This window comes from Xyrauchen texanus, chromosome 27, assembly GCF_025860055.1.
Source record: "Xyrauchen texanus isolate HMW12.3.18 chromosome 27, RBS_HiC_50CHRs, whole genome shotgun sequence".
Classification (NCBI taxonomy): Eukaryota; Metazoa; Chordata; class Actinopteri; order Cypriniformes; family Catostomidae; genus Xyrauchen; species Xyrauchen texanus.
In genome coordinates, this window is record NC_068302.1 from 7,419,598 (window position 1) to 7,438,465 (window position 18,868).

At 41.6% G+C, this 18,868-nt stretch overlaps 1 protein-coding gene across 1 annotated transcript in view; it reads right to left on the reverse strand.

Moving 5' to 3' along the window:
- LOC127621392 (ras and EF-hand domain-containing protein homolog) overlaps positions 1–16,837 on the reverse strand; it is a 45,515-nt gene extending 28,678 nt beyond the window's left edge. The window contains exons 1-7 of the mRNA XM_052094962.1: positions 16,410–16,837; positions 13,532–13,678; positions 10,602–10,692; positions 7,449–7,544; positions 7,229–7,306; positions 6,944–7,059; positions 6,325–6,393 (exon numbers count right to left, since the gene is read on the reverse strand). Coding sequence (XP_051950922.1) covers positions 6,325–6,393; positions 6,944–7,059; positions 7,229–7,306; positions 7,449–7,544; positions 10,602–10,692; positions 13,532–13,678; positions 16,410–16,732 — 920 coding nt within the window. The 5' untranslated portion in view covers positions 16,733–16,837. The remainder of the gene's footprint in view (positions 1–6,324; positions 6,394–6,943; positions 7,060–7,228; positions 7,307–7,448; positions 7,545–10,601; positions 10,693–13,531; positions 13,679–16,409) is intronic.
- Positions 16,838–18,868: the final 2,031 nt, after the last annotated feature.

Here is an 18,868-nt window from a genome sequence, read left to right on the forward strand (position 1 = left end):
GTGTGGTAGGAACCTTGGGCACATAGCCCGGTCGCGGTCTTAGGATCACAGACATATCTGCCGGACCGAACTCCAGGCAAGTGTCGCTGCCAGAGAACGCTTGCAGGTCCCCGAGCCTCTTGATAGAGGCGAGCGCGATCAGCAGGGCCATTTTAAGAGAGAGGGCCCTGAGTCCAATTGATTCAAGCGGCTCGAAGGGAGGTCTCTGGAGTCCTGCCAGGACTACCGAGAGATCCCAGGCCTGGCCGGGAGGGATTCAACCTCCGGGCGCCTCTCAGGAACCTGAGGATCAGGTCGTGCTTTCCCAAAGACTTGCCGTCTACAGGATCGTGGTGGGCGGCAATGGCGGCAACATACACCTTGAGGGTGGACGGGGACAGCCTCCTGTCCAGCCTCTCCTGTAGGAACAGGAGCACTGACTTGATCGCGCATCTCTGCGGGTCTTCAGTTCGGGAAGAACACCAATCTGCGAACAGGCGCCACTTTAAGGCGTAAAGGTGCCTGGTAGAGGGGGCTCTGGCTTGGTTGATTGTATTCACAACGGTCGCCGGTAAGCCGGCTAGCTCTTCTGCATCCCGTCCAGGGACCAGACGTGGAGGTTCCAGAGGTCTGGGCGCGGGTGCCAGAGCATTCCCCATCCCTGAGAGAGGAGGTCCTTTCTCAGGTGAATTCGCCAGGGAGGAGCTGTCGCGAGGAGCCTGAGTTCCGAGAACCAAGTCCGAGTGGGCCAGTAGGGGGCCACTAGCGTGACTTGTTCCTCGTCCTCCCTGACCTTGCACAGCACCGGTGCAAGAAGGCTCACTGGGGGAAATGCGTACTTGCGCAGCCCCGAGGGCCAGCTGTGTGCCAGCACGTCTGTCCCGAGGGGAGCCTCTGTTAGGGCGTACCAGAGCGGGCAGTGGGAGGTTTCCTGGGAGGCAAACAGGTCTACCTGGGCCTTGCCAAACCGTTCCCAAATCAGCTGGACCGACTGGGGGTGAAGTCTCCTCTCCCCGCCGGGCAGGCGTTGTCGTGATAGTGCATCCGCTACGACGCTGAGCTTGCGACTTGAGTCGCTGCTGGCTCCATAGGAGGAGACGGCGGGCGAGTTGTGACATGTGGCGGGAGCGTAGGCCGCATTGCCGATTTATGTACGCCACCACCGTGGTGCTGTCCGATCTCACGAGGACATGTTTGTCCCGAACTAACGGGAGGAACTTCCTGAGAGCAAGAAGGACGGTCAGCAACTCCAGGCAATTGATGTGCCAATGCAGCGGGGCCCCTTTCCAACGGCCCGCTGCTGCGTGCCCACTGCTGCGTGCCCGCTGCTGCGTGCCCGCTGCACACGGCACCCCACCCGGACCGGGAGGCGTCGGTTGTGACCAGAACGCGTCAGGACACCTGCTGCAGGGGCACTCCTGCCCGTAAAAAGCAGAGGTCTGTCCAGGGTCGGAGTGTTTTGAGGAAGGCGGGGGTAATCCTTACCCGATGCGTGCCGTGGTGCCATGCTTGTCTCGGGACTCGAGTCTGGAGCCAGTGCTGGAGTGGTCTCATATGCATCAACCCCAGTGGCGCGACCGCCGCGGAGGACGCCATATGCCCCAGGAGCCTCTGGAAAAGTTTTAGAGGGACCACTGTGCCTGGCTTGAAGGAAGCGAGGCAGTCCAGCACCGACTGAGCACGCTCGCTCGTGAGACGTGCTGTCATTGAGACTGAGTCTAACTCCAACCCGAGAAAAGAGATGCTCTGAACCGGAGTGAGCTTGCTCTTTTCCCAGTTGACCTGAAGCCCCAAGCGGCTGAGGTGCCGGAGCACCTGGTCTCTGTGTGTGCATAGTAACTCTCGAGAGTGTGCTAGGATGAGCCAGTCGTCGAGGTAGTTGAGAATGCGGATGCCGGCTACTCGTAGCAGGGCAAGGGCCGCCTCTGCGACCTTCGTGAAGACGCGAGGGGACAGAGACAGGCCGAAGGGGAGGACTTTGTACTGAAACGCCTGGCCGTCGAACGCGAACCGTAAGAAGGGTCGGTGTCGTGGCAGAATTGAGACGTGGAAGTACGCGTCCTTCAGGTCTACCGCTGCGAACCAATCTAGATGCTGAACGCCAGCCAGAATATTTCTCTGCGTGAGCATTTTGAACGGGAGTTTTAACAAGGCCCGATTGAAAACTTGCAGGTCCAGGATTGGTCGTGAGCCGCCACCTTTCTTGGGTACAATGAAGTAAGGGCTGTAGAAACCCTTCCTCATTTCGGTTGGAGGGACGGGCTCTACCACGCCCTTGGCCAAGAGGGTCACGATTTCCGTGCGCAGGGAACTGGCATGCTCACCGTGTACTGCGGAAAAGCGGACGCCCCAGAAGGGGGGCGGGAGCCGGGCAAACTGAATTGCGTAACCGAGTCGAATGGTCCGGTGCAGCCAGCGTGATGCATTGTGAAGCGAAAACCACGCTTCCCGGCTCTGCGCTAGGGGCAGCAAAGGGACGAGTATTTTGGACGTACCCGGCGGGGCCTCGCAGCGGGGCGGAACAGGTAATGCAGCGTCAGGCAGCTTCGTTGCGGCCTGAGGCTGAGGTGCTGAGAATAGACTCAAAGCACTTACCTTGCTCCGCGCACCCGGCAGGGGGCGGGTTCGTGACTGAGGAGGAGGTCTGAAAGCAGATTGCCGTGAGAACGGCATTTGCGGGCCAGGTGACCCAGAGGCAAAGGAAATAGCTCTTATTAAGAATGTGGGTACCACAGCCCCCGTCAAGGGGTGTGGCAAATGAAAAATGGTCTTACCACCTCCGGAGCTAACGTCTTCGGCTCTAGGTCGGCTGTCTCAGGAACGCTTGGGAGCCTTCCGGGTCCTAGAGGGGGTTCGTGAGACAGGGGGCGTCTGCGGGGGTGCCTGCGGGGTGCTCGACGCTGGGGCTGAGAGCTGTGCCCGGGTTGAGGCGGAGCAGGAGCTGGTTTTTTCGCAGGGGGACGCCCTCGGCGGGCAGACGTAGCGGCAGGTCTGCCCGTAGCGGCAGGTCTGCGGCGGGGCATGATGCTTGAGAGATGGCCTCCGTCTGCTTCTTCACCACGGAGAACTGTTGGGCGAAGTCCTCGACGGTGTCGCCGAAAAGGCCAATCTGAGAGACAGGTGCGTCCAGGAGGCGGTTCTTGTCGGCCTCACGCATCTCGACCAGATTGAGCCAAAGATGGCGTTCCTGGACCACTAGGGTGGCCATCGCCTGTCCGAGTGCCTGCGCTGTGGCCTTCGTCGCTCTCAGGGCGAGGTCGGTCGCTGAGCGCAGTTCCTGCAGCACATCAGGATCAGGTCCACCCCCGTGCATGAGTGCTTTGGCCTGGTGGACTTGCAGGAGGGCCATCGCATGCAGGGCGGAGGCAGCGTGTCCAGCCGCACTGTAGGCCTTCGCGTTGAGCGAGGATGTTGTCCTACAGGGCTTGGATGGGAGTACGGGGCCGCCACGCCAGGAGGTAGGGCTACCGGGGCATAGATGGTACGCAACTGCCCTATCGACCTGGGGAATCGCCCGTATCCGTGGCGCTCTCGCCGTCGAGGGTGGTGAGAGTGGAGCGGGTGGCACCTAGACGGGCGGAGAGCGGGGCTCTCCACGTAGACGCCAGCTCGTCATGCACCTCCAGGAAAAACGGGACCAGGGGATGCGAGGCCGCAAACGCGCGCTGCCCCCAGGAACCAGTCATCCAACCGTGAAGGCTGTGGGGAGGATGGAGGGTTCCAATCCAACCCCACGCTCACGCGCGCCCGGAAAGCATGTCAGACATCTGAGCGTCGGCCTCAGCCTGGGTCTGCTGGCCCGAAGGCGGCAGTCCAGGGGAGTCCTCGGCATCAGACATCACACTCGCCGATGCAGCGGCGAGCTCATCTGCTTCGGGCTCGGGAGGATAGACAGCCAGTCCGTGAGGCGAGCCGCTATCGCCGCGAGCGTGGACGGGGACCAGCGAGCGTGTCAGGGAACGGGAGGTTCGCGGGGGACTACCCGGCGAAACTGCACCCGCTGCCACCCCAAATCGCCCCCAGCGCCAACCGCATCGTCCTCAATCCCGTGGGAAGAAGGAGCGATGCGAGGTGCAGCTGGGGTGGCTTGCTTTCTGTTGAAAGCAAGCCGCGACCGCAACGTGGTCATGGTCATGTTCTCGCAGTGAGAACATGAACCATCCACAAACGCCGTCTCGGTGTGATCGCGGCCCAAACACACGAGACAGCGCCTGTGGCCGTCTGAAGTGGAGAGCACTCTACCGCATCCAGGAACAACAAAGGGGCGGAAGGGCATCTTGAAAAAGACGCGTCCTGAGAAGGACGTTCAACACCGCTGTGTTTTGCTCTTTTAGAGAAATGACTCTTTTAATAGGAATTTACTCGTTTAAATACACAATGTGTGTGTGTGTCTGCGCTGTCAAAGCGCTCAGGGGCAACAATGCACGCCAAGCAATGTGAAGGAGAAAGCCGCTGTTGTGCGCCGTCAAGATCCAACAGCATGCAGATCGTCAGAGGAAACAGGAACGTTTATAGTGGTGTGTAAACTCGCAGCAAACTGCAGACAGACCATCGGCTCCGAAGAAATTTTTGAATGAACTCCCATATTTGCGCCGCTTAAATACCCGTATGTCCGGGGGCGGGACATGAAATACTGGCTGCCAACTCTCATTGGCCTTTTTTCATAGATCAGAGGTGGATATCGGCGCTCAAGAGAGACCCCTAGTGTCGCTTCTCCGACACAACGTGGAGAGAGCGACAGAAGGGGAACTGCAGGTCATCTGCATAGAAATGAAAATGTATGTTGTATTTTTAAATCATAGAACCAAGAGGTAACATATATAGAGAAATCAATATTGGCCTTAACAGGGTTCCTTGTGGAACACCACAATTTATTGTTGACGAGTAGAACATCTCATCTCCAACAGACACTACAAATTTCCTATTCGACAAATAGGAAATAAACCAGTCTACAGCCACCAAATATATTCCCACCCATCTCTTCAATGTATCTATTAAAACTGAATGATCAACAGTATCAAATGCAGCAGTTAAATCAAGCAACACTAAAATGGAGCACCCGCATCATTTTGTGCTGTCTCTGACACTTCTGGTTCACGCGGCGACTCGTACCCCAGTCATTTACTTCGCAAGTGCAACACTCAAGCTACATCGCAATCTGATCGTGCTTGATCAAGCTTAAGTAAACATAGCTGGTTATGTATTGCAAACGTTAAAATGTATCACCATACAAGTCATGTACTAGACCAGGGGTGCCCAATACGTCGATCGCAATCTACCAGTCGATCGCAAAGGCAATGCTGGTAGATCGCACAAAATTTAAATGTACTTTCGTTAAATTTGAATACAAATAAATATAATGTCTTTCCTTCTTTTAATTTCTGTCTGACTTGCACTTGACGAGTAAATATTGACCAGACGAGGTTTTGTTTATTCAGTTGCCATGACAACTAGGTTTGCGCATATGTGCCTTCCAAGGACTTCTGAGAACAGAGCGCGAAATTGCGATGCTACTGCCCGGATTAGGCAAAACTGAATGGAATCAGACAGTTTTGCCTAATCCGGGCAGTAGCATCGCAATTTCGCACTCTGTTCTCAGAAGTCCTTGGAAGGCGCGTATGCGCAAACGTAGTTGTCATGGCAACTGAATAAACAACCTCGTCTGGTCAATATTTACTCGTCATCAGAATAAGGTAAATGCCCTGGCTATTGTAATCTATTGTGCTGTAGGTGTTTTGGGTTTAGTTTTAAAACTGAATGATATCAACATTGAACATTATTATATATTTTTTTATTAATTAAAAGATGAATTCCATGTAGGGATACATGCAGTAGTCCCAACAAGCATTTTCTTATTTTAAATGAAACTGTGCTTTTTTAGTTGGTAGATCTTATTGAGTTGGTCATTTAAAAGTAGATCATCACACAAAAAAGTGTGGGCACCCCTGCACTAGACTAAATGTGTTTTGATGTCATAAGACAGCATTTAGTGAGTAACAGGGCGAAAAGTAAGTGTTTATGAATTGGTAATCTGCCGTTATAGTCATGATTTGTGTGATGCTGAATAAAAGTCTTTGTTGTTATAGCGCCTCTAGTGTACATTTCACCAGGAAACTGCTGCGATACATCCAACAACCCATGTAAAAATAATTTTGTGAAAATGTAAGTATAGTAAGGTGATTCTATGAGACCAGGTTGTGAAATTTGGTCACATTGCGACCAAAGGAATTTGGAAATAATAATACAACAAATGAAGAGGGATATAAATAAGAGAATAATTTTTGAAAGCATGGGAAGTTTCTAGTGGTACTAAAGTGTTGTTAGTGCCATGCAGGTACAACTCACTGAAGCATCTCGATCTGTCTCTCCAAGTTCTCTCTCTCTTCAGAGAAACATTTCATCAGAGCTTCATCTCTGTACAAATACAATCAAAAATGTGTTTTTATTGCTACAGCTTTATAATTTCAAGCTGATATTTCTAGCCTTGTTCATAGTTGTCAATCAAGTACTATGCCATCTTTACAAGCTGATACTTATTTAAGGCTTGGACACACTCACACACACACACACGCATGCACTAAGATGTAAACTGTGCCTCTGTTTTTTAGTTACTAGGAGACAAGGTTGAAACATTCCTGTGCAGTGTGACGTGTGACACCAGGATATCCTGCTCTGATGATGTCACTACTGCAAACAGCAATGAGAGACACTAAACCTGTTTTTACAGCTGCTCAAGTGAGTCTGAGCATTCTTTCATTATTGACATATTATTGGCATTCATGTTTCTAGTCAGGAGTGTTAGAATGAGTCAGAAGAGTCTGAGTTACATCAGAGTTGATATGAGATTCTATGAGATTCCAGCTCTGAAGATCATAATTTAAGAATTCATATACTTCATAAACAGTAACTACAGTAATCCACCATGAATGCTGTGATACCAAACACCAACACACACACAAAGTACCGTTCAAAGTTGATGCTTTGGTCTGTGAGATCGCTCTTGAGAGAGTCCAGTTCACTGTGCAGGAATGCAACATTTGTGTGGGACTCCAATAGCTCCTGCTTCAACTTTTGGTTTTGCTGAAATGATGCAAGAAACACACACACACACACACACACACACACACACACACACACACACACACACACACACACACACACACACACACACACACACACACACACAAAACATCATATAATATCAAACAACATTTTTAATGGTCTCTTCCTACTTTAATGAGAGCCATACCAGTGTCAGGTCATTGTTCTTTCGTTTCAGTGCTGAGGTTTCCTCTTTGAGGCTGGTACTCTTATTTTGGTCCTCAATCTAAGGAAAGAACAAACAATTCCTAACTAAATATTGTCTTTCAATTCAGCTAAACAATATTCAGCTATTATTTTGACATATGATCAGAGATAGAACTTTATTAGTATATTATTAGCAGAAATTATTAAGAGGTGCTGGTCACCATCTGCAGGGTCTGTATCTTCTGCTGAAGTTCACAGATCTGAGACTCATACTGGTGTTTCATGCTGCTCAGAGCTGCATCAGCTTTTTTAGACTCCTGGAAGAGAAAAAATACATGAAGGACTAAACATGATATAAAACATACACTGCGTTAAAATCTGTATGAATAATAAATAAAACACTTTATTTTAAGGTTCCACAATAATGCACTAGTTAAGCATGAATTAGGCAGTAGTAATAATTAAGTGACTGTAAAGCACGGCTATCTCAGCCATAATTTACAACTTACTGAACTTCTAATTTTTGTTTAGAACGTAATGCAATTAATGCTCAGTTTCAAATGAACTGAATACATAATAATGCTATCTTATCCAAAACCTACAACTCATTAAATGTCTTATTTTTTGTGTAGAAAGTGACGTAATTAATGTTCTATTTTAGAGATCCAACATAAATCATGTTTACTAAACAATATAGTAATTGAAACTAATTAGTATTGCCTTTCAAACTTTTTACTACTTATAACAACTTTCTAAAATCTATGCTTGGATTCTGGAGCACTTCTGTGCATTATACCCTGTGGATTTACTTGCCTTTGCTAAAACTATTCGCACTGTGGATTATGGTCACCTCCTTCACAAACTTTATCGGATTGCAAATACACTGGTGAGCTAACTTCAGACACTAAAACAACACAAAAGACTGTTCTTCGTATATACTTAAAATCTGTATATACTCGGTGTTCATTTTAACAGTATTTGGATGTCTGTTGCTAATACTTTTGTTAATACACCTTCAACTGGTATTTCTCTTTTGTCTCTCTTTTATTTTCACATAAGCACACTCACTCAGATCCTCATTTTAGTTTGTGTAACCCAGTCAAGAGGCCGATCGTTACAAAGTTGTCTTAAATAGAAGATTTTACTTATTTATTAGTAACAGCTTTGTAAAGGCAATACTAATTAGCCTCAGTTACTGACTTAATATATTTTATATTTATATTTCTTATATTTAGTCAACTTGAAGTATCATTTATGAATTAAAGCATTAATTACATTATTTTCTAAACAAAATATGATATTTAATAAGTAGTAAATTATGGCTAAAATAGCCTTAATCTACACTTAATTACAAAATGTAATTGCATTATTTTGGACACTTAAATAAAGTGTTTTCAATTGTATACACTGTTAAAAAAAATATTTGTGTTAAAACTGATACATAATTTAAAAACATTTATAAGAACACAATAAAGACTAAAAATCACACATAAAAAAAACTGCTGGATTAAATGTATTAAACTTATTTGTGTTACAACCTCCTTACACTCATCGGTGTAAACACGTTTAAGCTTAAAATGTTAAAGTACACATAACTCATATGAGGTATCATTGCAAAGTTTATAATCTGAATTTATCAGAAATCACTTCTACATTTGTGTTATTTAAAATATCAAAATAAGGCCTCAAAACATTCGCATTGAAAATGAGTGCCTCCCAGAGGTAATGGGGTAGATATATTAATACAAAAATAAAAGTCCTTCACATAACACATAATTTGACATTTATTAAACTTGTAAATTTTACATTTATTCAATTTGAAAAATAAAATAAGGACCAGGGTTGGGTAAATAATCCATAAACAAATTACTAATTACTTATTATTATTATTTTATTTATTTATGTATTATATATTATAAATAAGCATAACCCTATAATGTACTTAAAAGTAATTACACTAATTGAAAGTTACTAACTGTAATATGATTACAATAAGTTAAAATGTAATGAATTACACTTTTTGACTAAAAAAGTAATTATATTACAGTAACTAATTACTTTTTAATTGGATTACACCCAACACTGATAATGACTAAAATGATTAAACCTACGATGGGTAAAAATATTATTATAGTTATAGAATTTCACATTCAATACAATTTTAAAAGCAAAGTAAGCACTGAAAAGGACAGAAAAAAATTATCAAATGTAGTTTTTAATTTACAGCTAATGATTTTTTTTTCCATGAACCTGTAAGAATAATGACCGTATGGTTGCAAACAAGGGTAACCATCCTCAACGTGTTTTAATCTAAAGTATTCCATATGAGACCTAAAAAATTAAAGTTCCACACAAACGATTAAAGAGATATCTATGTAACATTTTTATGTAACACTGATATGTAATAAGGTAAGGAAAGGTTTTAGAGTGTTTGTATATTAATAGGTACAAATTCTCTACACTCTTCAGGAGAACTTGAACAGGTGCAGTTGAGCAAACAGTGAGTTGAGCTCGAGTTACATAATGAGATAAGTGGTGGATAAAGATAAAGAACAGGGTTGAAACTGAAGAGTGGTAGCACTAAAATGTGAATTACACCTTGAATGCATTCCAAGAATCACATGATTTGGCCGAATACCACTTTATGGCAAACACCTGTGCCAATTCATTTAGTACTGTGTACTTCAGCGCCTTCCTTAAAATAATCAGAATACTTTGTCCGTTTTCACAATACAAGTACAACGACTGAAATTCCTAACTTTAAGCAATTTATCCATAATAACAGTGATGGTGAAACAAACAAATCAGAACATTTCACCATTTTAGAAGTGTAGAATCAATTTAATTTCACGTAAAAATCAAAGAAAACCCGACCCCTTGAGATAAGTTATCGCTACGAGTCATACTTTACAAATATAAAAAGCTGAAAACAGCAAAATGAATGCACCGTTCATGATATGTGCTTGTTTTGATCAAATAAAGGTTCATGTTTCTTTCAGTTAATAGAATTTCACTGTGGGCAGGGCTACCTAGCATATTACAAAGAAAATATAAAAACGTATCAGCTGACAGAATGTCTTTGACAACACCCAGTTCCGTTCCTCTAATTTGATTGGATGAGTGGCTTTCAAAGAGTGCTGATATTTTGTGTAAGAGCACTGAAAAATGTGTCCACATTACCTTCAGCAAAACGCAATGCTTGATACTGTTTGAATTCTTTTGGAAGTATTTTTGTTGGCAGAGCAATAATAAAATAGCTGGCCATCGCATCTGAAATGTCAACTGCTCGATATTAACTTTATTTTGTTTATAGAACTGTTTTATACAAGTAACACCGCACTCACAATTACACCATTGTGTGTTGTTTTCCTCACCTGTAGACGAATGTTTCTCTCTGTGGTGTGGATGCGTTGATCCATCTCTTCTTCCATCTCACTCAACTGTATAGAAGCCTGATCCTGAGCTCTGAGCAAAGACCAAACACCAGAACACCACATCACTCATCACATACACAGCAACAGTGCTCTATTCCTAAATAAAAGTTTCAATTAAAGGATTTTACAGCCTGACTGCGTAGGAGAACCTCTTAAGTCTTCTTAAGTTAATATAATTACTAAACATTACATTTACATTTTACATTTATGCATTTGGCAGACGCTTTTATCCAAAGTGACTTACAGTGCACTTATTACAGGGACAATCCCCCCCGGAGCAACCTGGAGTTAAGAGCCTAGCGCAAGAATTTTACAGAATTGATTTATCTTGGATAATGTTAATTTCAACATATAGTAATACATTTTGTAAATCAAAAGTTGCATTTGTTATCATTAGTTGATGCACTTTGAAACATTATTAATAAATGCTGTAAAAGTATTGTTCATTGTTAGTTCATGTTAAACTTCTAAGATGGTGCTCCAATAATCCATCCATGTTAAGGAACTTTTATTTGTAACCCTGAAGATTCCATCTCCTAGTTTCAACACTCTTGTGTCAAAAATCATATGTACTGCATGTACTCTATGTCAAGCCTGGTGCCAAGATGTCCGGCCTCAGAGACCCTGGGAAAACAAAGAACTTCCGGGGAAACATACAAACTCTCTCGCAAAGTTAGCATCTCTACCTGTAACACCACATCCCTGAGCAAGAATCGCAAATTCACTCCTCATTGTTGTTCCTCCACATCTGCTCCTTTCTCCCCCACCCCTCTCTCATCTCCTCACCTCAAACTCACCTAAGCTCTATATGTAGAAAACTATCATATTCTGTATAAACAAAGGAGTTGACTGTACATGTTTGGTATCATTTAAACAGTCTCAGTGTGGCTGGTACAATGGTCTCATTTCTAAGGATTCAATTTCGATTCTAATTCCAAATTTCAATTGAAAAGTCTATTGTCTCAATGGTGCAATCATCATTCCCGGTCTGGATATTTCAGGGAAGCTTGCAAAATGCTCAGGGGGATTCTGTAGCCAAATTAACCCCATAGTGTTATGTTTTTAAACATGCTTGCAAAATGACATCATTTTTCTGATGTCAGGTATAAATCTCATTCTCTTTAGATTTGTCTTTTGAGTATTGGATGTTTTGTATTGATTAATTGTTAAATGTGATCATTAAGGATTCCCCTGAACTCATTATATCCAGTAAATATCCAGAGTCTAGAGTTGCCGAAATCGTCTGACCAGGTTAAGAACAGTATTGATGACCATGAATGAGAGAAGCAGTAGACGCATCCCCTGGGACAGTCAGTCAATGACTTAGCAAAACTATTATTTGACTATGAGCAAGCAGTAGGCAGCTTGACTTATTGATATTAGTATACCCTGCAACTTCTGACTTCAAGTGAACTGTCTACATTGTGCCCTTGAGATCTATGTATTTATCCCAGCTGGTGTATGACTCAATGCAATAAGCAAGATACAGACTGACCGAATAATCAAATCCTCATTTAAGACTCTCTCTAAAAAACATAATGAGTAAACAATTGGAATCTTAATCTAAATTTGAGGTCTGTTATAATTGGAGTCAAATTAAATTAATAATGCAGTCAGATTCAGACTAAACTAACCAAATCGTTTAAGCTATTACAACTACATGCGCAACAGAAAAGACGAATATGCATAAACCTTTGCCTCTCCATTGGAGTGGCCCTCCTTGAGGCCTTTTCACATCAGAAGTGGCGCGATTATGTGAAGCGAATCAGCCAACAAATGGCCCCTTTACATAGAAAGCGACACGAATGTTCGCCATTAGCACATTCACGCCTTTACAATAGGTGGCGCTAATCAACAAACAATTTTACCCCTGTATGGTAGGTAGCTCAATGTACCTTTTAACAGGTTTGCCCTCCGCCTATGACGGATGAGAGGAAAAACAACTTAAACGTTAAAACTTAAAATAACCATGGAATCACAGATACGAGAGTCTTCCAATCAAGCGACTTCATTAGCGCACTGAAAAAAAGAGATTTCTCTTCAAACAGCAGCGACGATGAATGTATTGCTATTGTGCTCACTGAGGAAAGGACAAGAAAAAGGCGGCAATACGGTGTTCACCACATTTTTGAGAGAAGAGAGGATCATGGGAAGTTCCACAGACAGATACAGGAGTTGAAGCTGTATCATGATCATTTTCATCAATACTTCAGAATGTCTGTTGATGAATTCAAAACTTTGTTTCAGCTGGTGGCACCCTTGATGATCCATTCTCGAACGAACTTCGAAACCCATAGACCCTGAACACTGTTTAACTGTGTGTTCACAATTCGTTTTTTGATATCTTTGATAGGCTTGCATGTGGGTCTAACCAGCAATTCGGTGACACTTATGTCCTCAATGCAAGTTGTGGTATTTCTATTTCTATTTTGTGTGTCCCTGTTATGTCATGATACTGTGACATTTAACTGAAGAGGTGACTGTTCAGGAGCTGTTGAGCAAAATTATTTGAAGTTATTTAAAGTATGTAAATCTTGATTTCAGGATACTTTCTTTTCGGCACTTAATGGTGGTCAAAACAGCTTTCTGTGCTTTAGCGCCACACAATGCACTGGTTTTGGTACTTGCAACAGCTCCTGAGACTTGATCCACAGCTCAAATTTTATTGGTTGGGGTATTTTATCACTGGGCAGAAAAAAAAAACGACACACCACTTTGTCGCCACGCAAATGTTTGCTCCAGGTGTGAATGGCTCATTAGGAATCCATTGTTTCTATTGTAAATGTTGCTGTAAAGTTTCGCATTTTGGGGTAAAAAGGCCTTTACATGTAGAAATAGCAAAGGGCACAACAGGATGCGAGTGTGTGTACCTCTTCACAGCAAGTGCTAGATGTTCCATCTCTGTGTTCAGTATTCGAATCTCTTTGATGAAACTGAGAAGAACTCTTTCATACTGAGGCACCATTCTGGGCTCCGTCAGACCGATGTTCTGGTACAGAGTTGATACCTGGTCAATCCTACATGGAACACACACACACACACACACACACACACACATGAACAAACCATTCTCTTAAAAACAATATTGGCAAAGGAACACAATTACATTTTTTTGAATCACCCCCATTGAGAAATTACAGTATACACTATACACCCAACAAAATGGCACTAGCTCTAAACAGGGTTAACTGAGAAAAATAATGAAAGGGGGTTTCCAGACAATTAATCAAATGGAGTCTTTACATGACATGGAAAAGATGGTGCCAGGTTGTTTAATAATTGCGTGGGTCTGAGCCTCATGACTGCGTGGTTCTCTTTAATCAAGTAACACTTGTGGCATCTGATGAATATAATAAGAGGAGTATTGAGAGTGTTCTCTAATCGATGTTCTCTCAGATTCAGCGTGGCATATGCTGATGCATCTCATGTCAAGCCGCTGGCTACAGTTACATTAAATGTCCTGTCATCAAAACCTAATTTCACAAGGAAGAACTACATCAGCCAAACAGAGACAACAGAAAACGAAAAGACCTAGGACACCTTAATGATTCAATCATTTAGAACTTCAGTTTTTATTTATGAAACAAATTAAACATTTCAAACAAGGATGTTTTTGACACTTAAAACTATAATTTTGACATTTCTTAAACTGACATGTGATTCTGACGTGTACATAATGGTAAATAGATGGCAGATATTTGCACTGACCGATTACCAAAACTAGGTCGGATATATTTAGCTAATGTAATTCCATCTAATTATAATCATATACTAAATACATTCAAGTTTTTTGTTTTGTTATTACTAGTGGTTAAATGCTTTTCTCAATACCTAGTATACATTTTTAAAACCCTCCATATAATCAACACATCATCAGTGTCTATGGACTGAACTGCGAATCACTTGCTTTGATACAAAATGCATCCAACATTTTCAAAATTCATGAAAACTTTTCTTGACGCAACCATTATATAACGTCTGTGTATCTACTAGGGGTGTGCTGCGAAGTTAGTATCTCTATCTGTATACGTATCTGTTACGATGGCAAAATGATTTGTACCTGTATTTGGATATAACTGAATGTATTACACTGTGGGCGTGGCTTAAGCTGGAAATAAGTCAAAACTAGATAAAACACACATTTTTAAATGTAACTCTATTCTATGTATAGTTTTTGTATAGCAAATATGCCTTTTATAATTCATAACATTATTTATTTTATTATTAATATTTTTATTTACATGCAGAACAGTGCATCATGTGTTTGTGTCACCTGTCTGCACAGACCATGTAGGCTATTCATTTTATTTACATTATAACAGCCTTTTGCAGTTTAATGATCATATATGACTATATCACGATTTTGAAGTTGTGCAGCCCTGAAGGACTGGAAATTTAGTCGAATAATTCGCTCTTTAGGAAATCAAGTGACCACATAATAATTGCATTTAATTATTCAATTTATATCACCAGCCAAATCGCTGCGATGATATCCAAGCCCTAGCAGTCCATGCTTGTTGCAGATAACAGTTTGTTTTAGAGAGAAATCACTTCACCCCTCTCTCACCTTATACACTGCCTGCTCCCCTGCTTGAGATATGAGTGAGATGCAGATGCTTGAAGTTGAAAATGTGTATGATGAAGGATCAAGTTAAAGTAACTCTTGACAAGCTCAGATTTTGCAGAGACTGCAACACGGCCATCCGATTTAAACTTGAGATCACATCACACCATGTACATTTTCATTCATAAAGTTTACACTTTAGTCATCTTACCTTTACAGACTCATCACTGCGTTGTTATTTTAGATAGGTTAATTTCAAATATTGTTCTATCCCTGTGCTTGTTGTTTAATAATCAGTCAAATGAATAATTTTTCTATAATTCAGAAGAATTCATTATTCGTTTAGACGTCATTATGAATGTCTTTATGAATAAGGTATTCGGCTTTGTTCACATACCTAGGATCTACAGCTCATTTTTGCAGCTCACTCTTTTCAAAACTTTTACTTTTATGTTCAAAACAGGAAAAGAAAACTGAATTAGAAAGCAATGTACTTTAGGCTGTTTCATAATTTCATATTGATGAATACTCAAGGTATAACAAATGACATGTAATATAATTAGTAAATCCTATCACATCTGATTTCTCTTTTTGCTGATGACCTTCTCAGCTATTTTGCTTTATCAAATATATCACCATGAAAAGGGTCCATTTGTAATGATTGTGTTGTACAAATATGGCTGACTGGTAGCATTAGAAAGAGCAAGAGTAAGAGAAGTGCATATGCGAGGTGCAAGACAATTGAGAGGAAGACCCAGCTGTATTAATGCATGTATGCATATGAATCAGAACATTATTTTGGGATTTACAGATCTTGTACATTTTTGTTGGTTTCTAGAAAAAATAAAATAAAATAAATAAGTAATAAAACAAACATTTTCATTTTACTCAAAGTACTGACAACTAAGTACTGAGTTATTTAAACAGATCAAATTTGAGTTAGGTTAACTCAATTATTTTAGCTACACAAAGTATTTGAGTAGAGCCTACATTTCAATTTTATATCAAAGAAATAAATTTTCATTGATTGGACCAATTAAAAGTTAAATAATAATAAAAAATATAAAATAAAATAAAAACAGTGTAGGCTATTCTATCATTATTATTCATTTCATTCTTTATTAATGTATGAATAGCGCCAACATTTTCATGGCATGGTTATCTTGTCCTATCAGGTGTTTTACCTGGGGATGAATTTCACCTGGTCACCCAGGCGGGATTTAAAGTCCTCATAGGCGACAGAGAAACTTTCCCCGGCGTTGTCGCTGCTCATGTCCGCGTCGCTCAACAGGTGTGTCTCCTGAAATCCGTCCATAAACTCCTCCAGAGTGATCGTGCCGTCCTTGTCAATGTCAAGTCTGGAGAAAATTCCATCTATCTCGGTGGTTCGGACGTGCAACTCGGAACATATTTTCTCGAACTCCCATTTCTCGATTCGTCCCGAGTGATCCACATCGCACGCGTGGAAGAGCTCGCGAAGTCTCTCCTTTTGCGCATCAGATCCCATGACTGCTCCCGGTGTTACCAAACATTAAAAGACAGTTTTAAACTGTTATCTTTGTGTTGTTACGCTTGTGTCCTGGCCTCTTGAGTTCACTGATTGGAATGAACGCCCCTTACGCAAACTGTTTAGAGAACTGCATTAAGTAAACAAGCTCGCAATCAGTTAACCCATTTTAATGCGGGCGTTGAAGCTTGTCCCGTCACAAGGTGGCATTTCTACACACTTTATACTAATTTGGTGTCCCGTTGCATTAAAGACAAATACCATGTTAGTTGCAATAATAATACTAACATGTAACAAATGATACCTTATCATGCAATTGTGTCAAATTGTCAATAATCTCATTCAATTTGATCATTTTGACTTATATTGTAGTGTTGTTTACATTTGTTAAGCTCACAGGTACACTTACAATAATGTTCCATTTGTTAACAATAGTTAATGCATTAGGTATAATAAACTAACAATATATATATATATAATTATATATATATATATATATATATATATATATATATATATATATATATATATATATATATATATATATATATACTAACCAAGATTAACAAATGCTGCAAAAGTATTGTTCATTGTTAGTTAATGTTAATGTTAACAAATAGAAATAGAAGTGTTTCAAGCTAAATTCAACCCTTTTACTTTGTTGTCCGTCCACCTAAGACACAATGTTGTTGTCTTAGGTGGACGGACAACAAGTTCTGAAGGTTAAAACAATCATGCATTGATACTTTATTAAAAGAGCACAAAAATATGAAGTCACTTATTTTTTGGAACGTGACTTGAGGCTCTTCCTGAAGCTTTGACTTTAACATGAATCTCCAACATTATCTGTTTAAAATACCTGCGCCAGTGAGGACTTTGGGTTTAGATCATGTTCTAACGTTTCATTTCTGCAATATTGTGGTCAGCGCTAATAATCCAATGTCTCTATAATCCAATGTCCCAAATTACTCAATGTATATATGGGTAAAAAAATGTACTATAATTTTTACATTAACTTGTCTTTTGATCTGCCACTCACTCTATTTCTCAATTAAGGTGTCTTTGACCATGTTAACTGATTATTTTTTTTTTTTTTACATTTTGTTGAATATTTTGTAAATTTTGAGAGTTTGCATCACTACCCCTCGAAAGCATATGGGGGTCCTATGACACATGTGTTTACTATGGTGTTCAATGTGTTTAAAGGGATAGCTCACCCAAAAATGAAAATATTCTCATCATTTACTCACCGTTATGCTATCCCAGATGTGTATGACTCTGCTGAACACAAATGATTTTTAGAAAAAAATGTGTGTGGTGGCCAGAACTTTGAAGGTCCAAAAAGCACATAAAGACAGCATAAAAGATAGGTGTAGGTGAGAAACAGATCAATATTTAAATCCATTTGTACTATAAAGCTCCACTTTCACTTTCAAATTCTTCTTTTGTTTTTGGCGATTTGCATTCTTTGTGCATATTGCCACCTACTGGACATTTAAAGTAAGAATTTTGAGTAAAATTACTCTTGTAAATACATTGACTGGTTTAATTTAACATCTTTTATGTAATTAAATATCTGTTGAATACCAATGTTATATTCTTATTTATGTAGATTATTTAAGTATAGAAAGTTGTTAATCAGCCGATGCTTTTATCCAAAGTGCATGTCATTATACCCATTACAAGGGCAGTCCTACGGTGTAAGGTTAGATGTATACTTCACAGAAAGGGCACAATGGTTATTACTCCTGGACCACTTCTTGGTGTTTAAACATGAAGGTGTGAGCCTTCTTGCACAGGTGCTGTGCAAGGTCAGGCAGGACGAGGAACAAGTCACTCTAGTGGCTTCTTATTGGCCCATTCGGACTTGGTTCTCGGATCTTGTACTCCTCGCGACAACCCCTCCCTGGCGAATCCCCCTGAGGAAAGACCTTCTTTCTCAGGGACGGGGCATGCTCTGGCATCTGCACCCAGACCTCTGGAACCTTCACGTCTGGCCCCTGGATGGGATGCGGAAGATCTAGCTGGTCTACTACCTGCCATCGTAGACAAAATCAACCAAGCCAGAGCCCCCTCTACCAGGTAACTTTACGCCCTGAAGTGGCACTTGTTCGCAAATTGGTGTTCTTCCCGGAC